Consider the following 12993-nt stretch of genomic DNA (forward strand, 5'->3'; position numbering starts at 1 on the left):
TTATCATTTAGGACAGGAGGCAGAAAATATAGGCCTCATCTAAAAGGGGGTTAATCCAGTTCAAGGTTGCAGGGGGGCTGGAGCGTGTCCCAGCCACTATCAGGGAGGCAAGCTACTCCCTGGATGGGCTGCCTGTATATGGAGGTCTCTGCTACATAATCTGACATGGAACCAGCTGCTGGACTAAGCAGTATCTGATTGGACCTCCTACTCAACTCTGAGAAGATGAAACAGCTTTGAGTGCGCTGCTTTGCACATTGCAGATTGATGCACTTTGATAAAAAAATATAAGTGAAATGAGATACCTGAAAAAACTGTTTATATATTGAAATCCTTAACAGTTGAGGTACATATAGATTTAGGGTTGTTGATACATGTGTTCTGGAAAATAATAACATAGCATTGGATGTGCATATAGGCTACTGTTGACTCTCTGTGGGAAACTAAAGATTCAAGGAGCCCAAGATCCACATTGAAGTCAAAATGCTTGTAACTCGAGGAAATAAACTTCAGGTGAGAATGACCCCAAGATGCTTGGAGGTAAAAACCTGAGGCGCTTCTTCTGAATGGGAATATGTGCTGTGTTGCTTTAGGCTGCAGAGCTGCCAGGACCACTTATTATGAGTTTTCATAGATCAGATTGTTTCTGTGATGAAATCTGGCAACACCACTTCTGTTCTGTGCAGAATGGGAAGGCTGCAGTGAAACAAAGGCAGCAAATTGCCCGGGTAGGGCTAAGCTACGCATTACAAATGATATGGATGTAACTTGAGTTTGGATGGATACAAGTATAGCAGCTGTGTAGGGAAACATAATGTGGGCTGGACTCATTAATCAGACTATGCTCTGTGGCAGGTTTTGATGAGAATATCTGCTTTCTCTGTGCTCTGTCCTTGAATCTGTATAGTTTTTCTGCAGGCACCCACGAGTATCTGTACCATGACGACATTGGAATATATGATTTCTTTGTCAGGATTCCCAGTCTGTCCTTTAAAATGGCTCAAATGACACAATTATTTTTCTCCATGTGAATAAATGATGCTTCAACATAAAGACAGACAGCCTGACTGCATGGCAGACTGACCTCCTGGTCAGGAATAAAACTTTATTTAACTGTTATCTGATGTTCTAGGTCTCTTTATTGAGCAGAATTATTATTACACATGTAAATTGGAACATGAGTGGAATATTTTTCTCAATACAGTGAATGTTGTTTTATTTACATTGATGTTAATAGTTGAGATGTTGCTGTCCTTTTGCTCTGTGTGTTGGGTTGCAGGACTTATGTTACAGTCCGGTTGGGTTTCTAATAGACTGGTAATAATCATGGGTGGTCCAGAAAGCTGCTGAGCCATGTCAGGGCTTGCAAAATTGGACCTGTGTAAAACAAGTCAAGGCAGATTTATTTACGTAGCACATGTCATACATAAGGAAACCCAATGACTGGATTCTGAAAGCAGAAATAACCTTTAACTTTGTTTGCATATAATGGAGGGAACTGGTGTTAAACATACAACTGCTTACATTTTTCCCTCAATTTACGTTTTAGTTCAGGGGCTCATCCAGTGCAATGTCATCAATATCAGCATTATACAGCATTATAAATAATAAAAACTCCACATTTTCCCTTTGTTTTTGTACAAAGTACAGTTACATTATCAAGTTGCTTGCGTTTAATTAACATTTTAGAAAACCTTATGAAACACCTGAAATTTGTTGAGAAATATTTGTGTATTTTTAGGAAGATTTTGCCTCAGTTACAGAGACATTATATTATATTTATTTACATATTTGTATTTAGGCTATTTAACATTTTATCATGTATAATTTATATTTTTATATTATATTTTCTTTTAAGATATAAATGTAATATTTTTGTATACTTAAAAACTGATAAATACAGTTAACTATTGACTCCACATTAAATACATTTTATAATATACATTTTTATTTTATTTATTTATTTTTACTTAGCTTTAAACATTTTATTTACATACTTTATTTTAAATTTTTACACATTTATATATTTGTTTACATGTGCCTTAAAACTTACAGATCACAGTGAATAACGAGCATTTGGAACTGAAAAAAATGCAGGATTTAACGTTGTGATCATAATGCCTGTTCAAGATGTGGAAGTTATTTTAAAAGTACATATGTGTACATTTCCACATGTGTGTAGTAATCCTGACTACATGTACTGACCCAGTTGGTCAGGATTACACAACTTACTACAACCCGAAGTCAGATCAACTGAGTAACGAAGATAAAAGAAGTTCCTTTTATTTCCTTTTAGAAGTTATTTTCTCATGTAGGCCCTGGATTGTCTCCACGTACCCCAGTGTGTACAGAGCGACACATTCAGGTGTCATCTGAAACTTAAAGCTGTTAAATTGTATGAGTCTCACTTCCAACTGGATATACAAAAATACAATTAAAGAGAAAAATAGCTGTACAGGAGTTTACCTACTGGTTTAAAAGAGAGTTTAGATATTCATATAAATAAATAATTCTTTGAAAGATTCAGTCAATAAAGTGCATCAAAAGAAAATGTTTCTGGGTCAAAATCCTTTTGAATGTGGTCAAATAGATTTAGTGTGTTCATAATTTGATTTTTCAAGTTGAGTGAGTGAGACCTGCTCGGCATCTTCTCTGGGTCAAAGGGATTTAATAGAGTTTACCAGTCAGTCAAGGTCACTAAGCTTTCACATTGTGGTAGATTAGGCCCCGCCCACGTTCAGATGCCTTAATAAAAGCTAAATGTAAAGGAAATTTGTTGTAGGAGACATATGCCCTTTTTTAAGCTACACCACTGACATTTGCTCCCAAGAGCAGGGACTATGAACGCGACTAAAACCATGTGAACATACACTTCTGTACCAACGATGCTGGAGCATTTTAGCTGAAACTACTTATGCTGCCTGTGGTAACCATGGTAACGAGCAACACTGTCTAACAAAACCTAATGAAAAAAGTTAGCTGTAGGCTAATTTAGACAGTACCACTGATTTACTTGTTAAGGAGAAAGCTGCCACTTCAGCATCCATTTTAAAATCTTCTCCTTGAGCTTCTTCCCTCTGGAGAAGGCTGGACCCATGTTTTTCCTTTTTGTACTTTTTCTATCATCTTGGCTTGCTGCCTTTCAAGTCCCCTTTTCGGCTTTCTTGTTGATGGTGAAAACAGCTCCTGTGCTTCTGCTGCATTTTGCATGGTCCTGCATTTTTATGAACAACAGAAGCTCTCGTCCATCTTCTCCTCATGCGTCTTCATCACTGTGCATTGGCTTGCAGGGAAAACGAGTAGTTGGTGCTATTTGTCCCTTGCCGGCAGTTGTAGTTTCAAGATGGCAGACTGTCATGGCGCTGCCCTACCGGCTAACCAGTTATATGTATAAACAAATCTAAAATTCTGACAGATCAGTAGCAGAGATCATAACACACCAATGATAACACATACTGTTTATACATGTAGACATTCATTTTGGCCAGTAAACAAAGAAAATGTTATACAACGTCTCTTTAATTTCTGAAATCACCATTTTGAGCGATACTATTTGTTCTTCAATATTAATAATAATCTAATAACAAAAGTCTTGTAATCTTTGATGTCATAGAAATAAGTAATGCCAATAAACTATAAGAAATATATAGGATATAGACAGGAAGAGAAAAATAAAATAAATTCATAAATTTATTCATAAATAAATGTATTATTATTAAGCCTTTTGGTGGGGGGGTGATAAGGAGGGGTGGAATGGAGAGGGTATCAACTGTGTGTTTCCACGGCATCCAGGACAAGAGTGACCAGTCCCTTCATGATAAAAGTTTTCCCTTATTTGTTGTTAAAATGCCAGAAAAGAAAAACTAGGACGATCAATGAAATTATGATGATATTGTTGTAATTTAATATTTACTTTATCATTGAATATCTACCTACATGCATGAGCTTTTTGCAGTAAGTATAATGATATAAATATCAGTAAGATTGGTAACACTAAAGATAGTGATGGTACAAACTACTTTAGTAATAATAGTTTAGCCACTTAATTTAAAAAAAACCCTCTTTTGTGAAAGATTTGTAACATTTAGATTTTTTTTGTTTTTTCTTTTGTAAACTTTCCACCAGGGTATTTTAACATACTTTCCAGTTGACAGTTACATTAAAATATGATGTTAATATAAGTTAAAAGTCCAGCAGGGAGCACAGTCGGCTCGTCGGACTGAAAGCTTTGAACCGTCCTGCTGCTGAACTTTTTCAGAAAGTCGCTCATTACCCTGCAGAGCTTCACAGACATCATGAAGACACATCATATATACAGCACACAATATTTTCCTCTAATATGTTATTTATGTTCATGCTGGGTTTTTTTCTGTTTGCTTTCTTTTTCAGATAGTGACTGTCAGCTTCTCATCAAACTCCCCAAAGTCAAATGTCTTCGTAACAACAAAAGAGAAGGTACGACAACAGATGTGTGTGTATTTGTCTGAGAGCTTGCATTAGCATTTTTAATATGCTGGTATGCATAAATTAGCATGTTTAATTATTCATACAGCCTTTGTAAATGTACTTACTCATTTGTCAGCATGTGTGTGTGAAAATGATTTTTAGTTGTGTAAAGAATAGGAATATATATGCCCTGTTTTATGAAAAAAAAAAAAAAAACCCTCTGGCTTTCTTTGCAGTGTATAAAAAGACATAAACGGACCGACTCTGAGTGAAGGGAAATTGATTCATTCATCTGTGGACACGTATAGACCAGCAGCACTGATGTGAATAGAAGTGACAGAAGCTGCTGCTGAAATAGAGCTGAGACTGACAGACTGCCTCTCTCATTCCCAAACCAAATACACCACAAATTTAAAGCAGCATCACACATGAAAATTTAATGTCATTTTTATTTATTTATTTCTAAAACGTCAAAATTAGCTTCATGAAGTAAAATCACAGCTGACAACCAGTGATGAATTAATGCCGTCACGCTAAATATGGATGTTGTTCCTAATTTTAACGCTTAATATACTGAAGTCAGGCGTCATGGCTATGCTTGTCATTTTCCTGGTAAATCCATTTGGAGTGCCTCCATACGCTTAAATATAGAATACAAATTAAAGCAATGCACAAATTAACATGACAGCTTGACTGTGCGATGGGGTCATGAGCACTCTGGCAGCTTAAACACAGTTAAGGGCCAGAAAATGTCTATAAATATTTTTTAATCCCACTCAGGTAACGTATAAATGTAAGTTTGAAGGTGTTAAAGCTGCTGGTATTAAAGACTCTGGGATTTAAAAGAGTGATTATAACCTTTATTTGTACTCCAGAGCTAATTCAGGAGTAACTTTTTATAATCTTGTTTAGAGAAGAATAAAAAAAAAAAGCTGAATAAACAACTAAATGGTAATAAGACCTCATCACAGTCAAATAAAAACCATGAAACTTCCTGATAAGGAGTTGAGTGAAATAATTTAAATATAAAATTAAATATGTTTAATTAAAAAAAAAACTGTAAATCACCAAATGAAGTTCATATTTCACCAAAACAGTAATAATAATAGATCAAATTATAGATGCAAATAAATCAATACAACCACAAAACAAATGCAAGTAGAGGTTTAGAGGTTTAAAGTTAAAACTCACAAATGACTAACAGATAAAAAGAGGTGCTTTTGATTCTGGAACTATTAAAGCAAGGCACTTTTCTCAAGTACTTTACACAAGATGTTTAGGGTCCATCGACACCAGGAGGTCCGCTAGACTCGGTATGACTAGGGATTCGGTTCACCTGAGGGGGTGCAAAATTTCCCACAGGGCCCCTCCAGCCAGCACCAATGTTCAGTTAGACTCCACATTAACAAAATGCAGATTTCCAACACAAAGATCTAGAAAAGCTTTTAATTGTTTTCAGAGCTCTTGTTAAAGGATTATGTAGAAGAGAGAAATGAGTCTTGCGGAGCATGGATACATATCAGATATGAAGGATTAACATCCTCCCAGTGTCTGTGTTTGGTAAGTGATACTGACTGGACTGGAGTTAAGCCCATTGTTCTGCAAACCGTGTCCACTATGAAAATGAATGGAGCTCATATGGATTTAATTTATTCACAGTTTCTTCTTTCAGACACAGCTAAGGTGGAAGATGTTAGTTTAACTTGGCATGTATCAACTGCCGTCTGCAGTCTTCCTCAGAAGCGTCATCTGACCACTGTGACATGTCATTTATCAGCTGTTATTCCTAGACGTGGCCAACCTGACAGACCTGACTGATCCACCAGGTTGGCCCCGCCCCCTGCTCCTCCATGGTCTCTGGAGGAGAGAGTCCCAGCTGTGTGAGAGTATGAAAGCTTCCTCATCCTGGTTGATGGTTATCCCCGGCCTGTTTTCTGATTTTTGTTGCCTTATTGATCCATCTTTTGTGTTTGTTGGTCTCTGATCTGATGATCAGGTCGGAAGATGCTTCTGAGGAAGATTACAGTTGAAACATATCAAGCTAAAACACCATCTTCGACTTTAACTTTGTCTTCCACCATTCATACTCTAGGCTAGATTACTTCCCAGTTTGTAATCATATTTTAAAAAAGAAGACAAAATGAACCATTTTGAGCTAATATGGATGTAGATTGAAAGATGACACCAGCCGGCAAGACATCTGTCAGTAGGTAGGTGCAGGAGGATGTGGATGGAGGTGTTACAGTGTTTGTGAATCACATCATAATAATCTAAGCTTTAGCATGAGCTGCATATGGGCCTTTTAGTCTTTTAGTTAATGATTTTCCTCTTTTGGAATTCCAGAGTTATGTATAACTTATATACAATCATTTTAAAAAAGAAATAACATGAACATTTCATGTAGGCTAATAGATTAGTCTCTTACCTTTGTCTACTGCGGCGGTCATTTAAAAAAACAAAAATAAAACACCTTGACTAAAAAACATAACCCAGGTCTGATGCGCTGCAAAGTCAGTCTGACATATAAAAAGTCTTCCAGGTAAACATGTTATAATGTTATAATGATTTAAAACTTGTCGTATTATATTATGGCTTAATTTAGACAGACCAACCCCAAAACTGAAGTAAACGTTTATAAGTTAGAGAGCACAGCTAAACCAGTGCTCCTCTTCTCTCCTGCCCCCTTGACATCACACACAGCAACACATGGGGTGGGTTGGGTCCATGGGGCCAGTGGATGAGGGCCTCATACAAGGTCCCTTCTGTGGCCCCCTGCAATTATCTGCCCCCATTTTAATCTCACTTAGACATTGACATACACTAAGGGCCTTGTGGGTATGTGGACTGTGGGTCGGTGAGTGAGAGCCACGGGGGTGACTTTACCCACCACACCTCCGTGACTGCTCTCACTGCTTTTAGTTTACACCTTAGACATCCCCACATTTAACACTGTAGCACCACACACATAAACCACACACACACACACACACACACACACACACACACACACACACACACACACACACACACACACACACACACACACACACAGAGGTGAGGAATGACCAAAGTTTCTATGGAAATATGGGAAATTATAATGTGACTTTGAATCAAATTAAATCAAATCAAACTTTATTTATAAAGCACTTTTTATGCCACAGGCAACACAAAGTGCTTTACATGAATAAAAACACTTATGCATATTAAAAATAAAACAAGCCTTTACATACATCAAAGTAGAATAACATAACAATAAAAACACTCATTAAAATATTTCACACAGTCCCACGCACATACACACACACCAAGCAGCCACCCCAAGGCACAAGCGTGATAGAGTCGTGCAGTGTGCTTATCTGTGGCGGTAAGGAAGGATTGGCTGGACAGACAATAAGCTCGGTCTTGGACAGATTTAGCTGAAGGTGGCGATCCTTCATCCATACGGAGGTATCAGCAAGGCATGCTGATATTCGTATTGAGACAGTTGTGTCGTCAGGTGGGAAGGAAAGGAAAAGCTGAATGTCGTCTGCATAGCAGTGGTAAGAGAAGCTAATGACTGCACCGAGTGAGGAGGTTGTATAGTGAAAAGAGAAGAGGGCCAAGCACTGAGCCCTGAGACACCCCTGTTGTCAGCCCATGTGTTCTGGACACTCCTCCACACCAAGAGGACTAGCCAACGAACTTGCACTTTGAAGAGTATAGACCCTGGACTGGGGCACAGCTTTTATCTTTCACATATTTTATTTAGTCTACCTCCTCTGGCTCAGTCTGTTTCTTGCCTTTTATAGCCTTTTTCTGTGGCTCATTCACCTCTCCGTCTCTCTATAACAACAGGGACACTTGTCCTACATGGTGTCACTGAAGGATTTCATTATAGCACAGTCATGCTGATCTCACACTGACACACACATACACACATACACACTCACACACACGCACACAAGCAGCATTCATTACTATGACTTGTTAATAGTTTATAGCTTCAAGCTTTCTGACTTGATTATCTTTTTAGTGGTCATAAAACATGCCAGCCTAATACTGTAGGTCTTCTCTGACAATTACAGACAGATCTTTTATACTTGTGAGGATACATGTTGACACAATACTTGTCCTATCTTGTCTCAACATTTCCCAAAAGCACCGTGGGGGTTGTTTTATTAAAAGTGCAATATTGTAAGTACAACTGCAGATTTTAAAAAGCTTTAAAAATGCCTAAAATGATCTGAATCTATCAACGGGACATGCAGAAATAACAAGGATGCTCATCAAAAGAAATCTGGGTTAAGGTGCAGTGCAAAATTAGAGGATTAGCTCCTGAATTTCTGCCCATATGGAGAGACAGGTGGTCAATGAATTAAACAGCAAATGCAATATTGGCTGGAGCTCTTCACAAGTAGTAACTGGAGATGTAGAACAAATGTTTTTGGCACAACTTCACCTACTTCCTGCATGAAAGGTGAAAAGGCTGAAAAAAGAAAAAAAAAACTCCTGCAACACCTGCAGATATACAACTTTACCTCCCAGCATATTTCAGCTTGTGGCTTTTGTCAGAATATTCATAAATCATGCTAAATGAAGGGGAGGATTTAACACATGGTAATGCAGCTTCAGGCCAGTCAAGCCAGTGTTTTACGATGACCCTATTAATACCGTTTGTTGGTATTAAAAAAAAGAAAGAAAAAGTTTGTTTGTGCGTGCCACTGCTCAGACTTTGATCTCATTCATTGTTCTTTCACTTTGACACTTTTCTCTTGTAAAATGAAGAAAATTGTATTTGATATTTCCCAGGCAACGTATGAGGCAAGCTACTGTATATAAAAGATATCCAAACAGCTCTCTGCTACAGCAATTTGATGCAGCCTAAACTTTGTGCATATTGCAAGCGCAAGTGCTCTGTCTGTCAGATTTCATTTACACCTGTTTCTGTTGGACGACTGCAAATCTTTTTTTGTGTGTGTGCCAGAATTCACCAACCTTTCCATCCTTCCATCATTGCATGTATGGAAACTTTTACCATTGTCCCATCAATTCTTCAGGGGAATTTTACTTTCTAGGTTGGTTTGTATAGCAGACATCGACATGACAGTGTCTAAAACTAGTCATGAAAACATGTTGGTCAGATCCAAATCAATTAAAATATAAACTCAAATCTGGATTAACATGCCTAGATAATACAGCTGGAGCTTGAATAACTCATGCATGTACATGCTGAAATGGGCGTAGACTCCAAGGTCTTTTTTTCCTTAGAAATGGTGAAGCATAGGTGTACATTAATCCAGCTATATTACCATTTTTCTTATCTCATTCACAAATTCTTGTGTCTTAAATGAAATCTGACAAAATCATGTTTTATAACTGCAACATCATCTGACAAGTTCACTGTTTTAGTAAATTAGAGAAGCCGTGCGAAGCCAGACACAGTCCACAGCACCACAACCTGATGCCTCCTTTGGTAAATAACTCACTGACCCTCCTGTGCATGCTAGGATAAGGATAGTGGTCCAGTTAAACGATCACATCTGAATATAACTGCAGCTCAACTCGACTGTGCATGTAGCTGCAGTCTGCACTTCCCCAGCTTTGAGTTTGAAAAGTCTGTTGGTTTTATTTTGTGCAAATGATGCAAGAAACACTTTGAAATCAGAATATATCTGTAAAATCTGATTGAAATCACATTTCAGACCACCAGCAAGTATGCTTCGAATTTGTGGATTTTCTATTTTTGGCTCATGGTCTGGTCTGATGACTAAACATCGCTATGTGGAAATTCAATAACACACATGAATGCACACATAATAGACTTTGCATCGTTTGTGGTAACAAAGTTATTTTTTAACACATATTTTTAACTCAGCATCAACCTTTTAACAGTGTCTAAATCCTCAGGCATTTCAACTTTAAAGTTTAAAGGATGTTGCTAAAATGTCCTCTGTATAATGCTTTCAAACTAAAATTTATCCACATTAAACTAAAGGGACACACGCACACACACACACACACACATTCAGCTGCGAAAAGTGAAGGCAGTTAAGAGTTATGGATGGAGATTAACACTCTCCCCTGTACAAAGTCAGCCAGCTTTGCCCATGTTGGTAAAAATGTGTACTTAAGTAAAAGACTGACCAGTTCGGTCACCGCGTTCCTTCATCAGTGTGTGTTCCTGCTCGTATGTGGCTCCAGTTTATGTGTGTGTGTGCGTGTGCATGTGTCCATCCATCCAGAAAATAAAGCCTTATTGAGGATGAAATGGGATTTTTAATTGGCTGAACCGCAGCCTAACAATGCTGCATGGAACGTCATGGCCTCATGTACAAAGTCACCGACACACACTCACAATGGACCCTTGCACAACTCTTGTTACATGCACACACTCCAGCTTGCACGTGTATATACACTGAAAAAAATCACACTTTTACACGGATTGCGTCTCCATGTCAGGGGGTATTGATTAGACCATTTAGTCCAAATAGAAGCGAACAGTGGCCCCCATCAGGGAGACCTCCCTAACAGGCTCATTTACACACAATCAAAGACACTTTGTCTTTTTTTCTCACTACATCGCATCTGCAGCCAGATGACAAACACATTAGCTTTCTCTGATGAAGCTCTCCTCTCAATCCTTTATGGTTAACTGTCCGTTAAAACCGGACAGACAAACCTCTCTTCCCACACACACCCAGACACACACGCAGAATGTGATGTTAACAGAGCCTCTAAGAGCCCTGTATCGATTTTCCCTTCTGATGACTGACTGTGAGAGTGAGGCTATACGTAGAAAGAGGGAGATTTCACAATAAATACAGCAAGGCACTAACACTAACCTTCACTGAGGTGAAGGGTTTCAATCCCACTACCATGAGAATATTCTTTCCCTTCGCTGCTTTCATGTAGCTGTGTGAAAACACTGAAGGTTGTGTTTTTAGCGGATAATTACAGATTGTGAGCGTGCAACTTGATTAAGTTTACTGTCTTATCTGATCTGTAGCCCTGAAAAGAATCAGCACACAGAGTGAGAGATTTTAATTTAGTGAATGAAAACTCAGACAGTTCTGTGACTTTATATTTAAAGTCCAACTGCATACAGTACGATATTTGAATGTATGAAGAACCAATGAGAGTAAGAGCCTCTACAACAGCAACTACAAGACTAAACCGTTATTCCGTTTTCCCATCCTTAACTGTTTATCCATGACTTGTAACTTCTGTTGCTGTTTTGTTCTACATGATTAGGTTTAGGCACCAGAAATCGGAAGAAAAGTATATATTGTTTGGGCATGAATGAATCCACAGAACCTTGTTGTAGTCTCCACTGTCCAAAGTACCAAATACTTTCTATATCCTGTGTACACATTCTTCAGCTGTCATAAGATCTTAGATTAATGTTTAAAGGTTACATAAAATGATTCACATTTCAAAAAGCTGTAGCTCTCAAACTAAAGTGAAGCCGAAGTGATAGATGCATGTTAAACTTGGTTAGGTTTAGGTATAAAAATAATAGTAACAAATGCATCATGTTGATTACACATTCTAATTAAGATATTAAGATATTTGTTTTAAATTCATAGCTTGATTAGATGTTGTAATAAGAAACCGTTGTAACTGCTTTATTAGTAACCCTTCATTGTGAGTAGTTTGAAGATGATGAACCCTTGTGGACTGAAAACACTTGTTAAAGATGAACAAATGTGGTTTATTATACAGATGTTGAGAAGTTAGTGTGTGTAAACATGGATGAGATGGATTAATACACATGAAGCATTACAGAAAACACAAACTGACATGCATTTGTGTTTGTGCATCAGGCCTGATCAGGTCTAGAGTCCGTGGGGCGGATGCTGCGAGGGCCAGAGTCCTCACCTTCCTGGACAGCCACTGTGAGGTGAACAAAGACTGGCTGCCCCCCCTGCTGCAGAGGATTAAACAGGTAAACCAAAGTTGTGTGTGTGTGTGTGTGTGTGTAGCTCTGACATTCTCACTTCTGAGAGTTGACAACTCAGTTTTAACTTGTGTAACCTGAGGAGGAGTGTGGTTATGTAACCTCTGGTGAATAGAAAATAGTATGAAATCATGATTCTTGGAGGATTTTTATTTTAAGTAACAGATATGAAATGAAACTGTTTCATGTTTCATGCTTTGTAAAGCGCAACACAAAACATTAGAATAAATGGAATTTTGCTTGCGCTAACTTTGTTGCATTTCCTCTGTCTTATCAAACAGCTTAAATTTTTCCCGACTTCACTTATAAAAGTTTTCATCCATCAAATAGGCTCCAACTTTCTTATGTTACCAGTAGACAGATGAGCTTTGCAGGATGGGGCCTTATAAACCATTTCCACCAGAAATTTTCATTAGATTGATCCCAACGCTATGTTAATACACACTTTGCTGAAAAAAAAGAATAGATAAATAACACACATGTGGTGACATACATCATCATCCTGAAAAATACAGGAATAAGAAATTATTATTTTGTCCCAGTCCACCAGGGCGGACTGGGACAAAAAATCGGCCTTGGCATTTTGGCCCAGCCAATAAGCTACACAATCA

At 38.0% G+C, this 12993-nt stretch overlaps 1 protein-coding gene across 1 annotated transcript in view; it reads left to right on the forward strand.

Moving 5' to 3' along the window:
* The window catches only part of galnt14 (UDP-N-acetyl-alpha-D-galactosamine:polypeptide N-acetylgalactosaminyltransferase 14 (GalNAc-T14)), a 242583-nt gene that overhangs the window by 179016 nt on the left and 50574 nt on the right, over positions 1 to 12993 (forward strand). Inside the window, exons 5-6 of the mRNA XM_041975516.1 lie at positions 4390 to 4455; positions 12249 to 12370. Coding sequence (XP_041831450.1) covers positions 4390 to 4455; positions 12249 to 12370 — 188 coding nt within the window. The remainder of the gene's footprint in view (positions 1 to 4389; positions 4456 to 12248; positions 12371 to 12993) is intronic.

This window comes from Melanotaenia boesemani, chromosome 22, assembly GCF_017639745.1.
Source record: "Melanotaenia boesemani isolate fMelBoe1 chromosome 22, fMelBoe1.pri, whole genome shotgun sequence".
NCBI lineage: Eukaryota > Metazoa > Chordata > Actinopteri > Atheriniformes > Melanotaeniidae > Melanotaenia > Melanotaenia boesemani.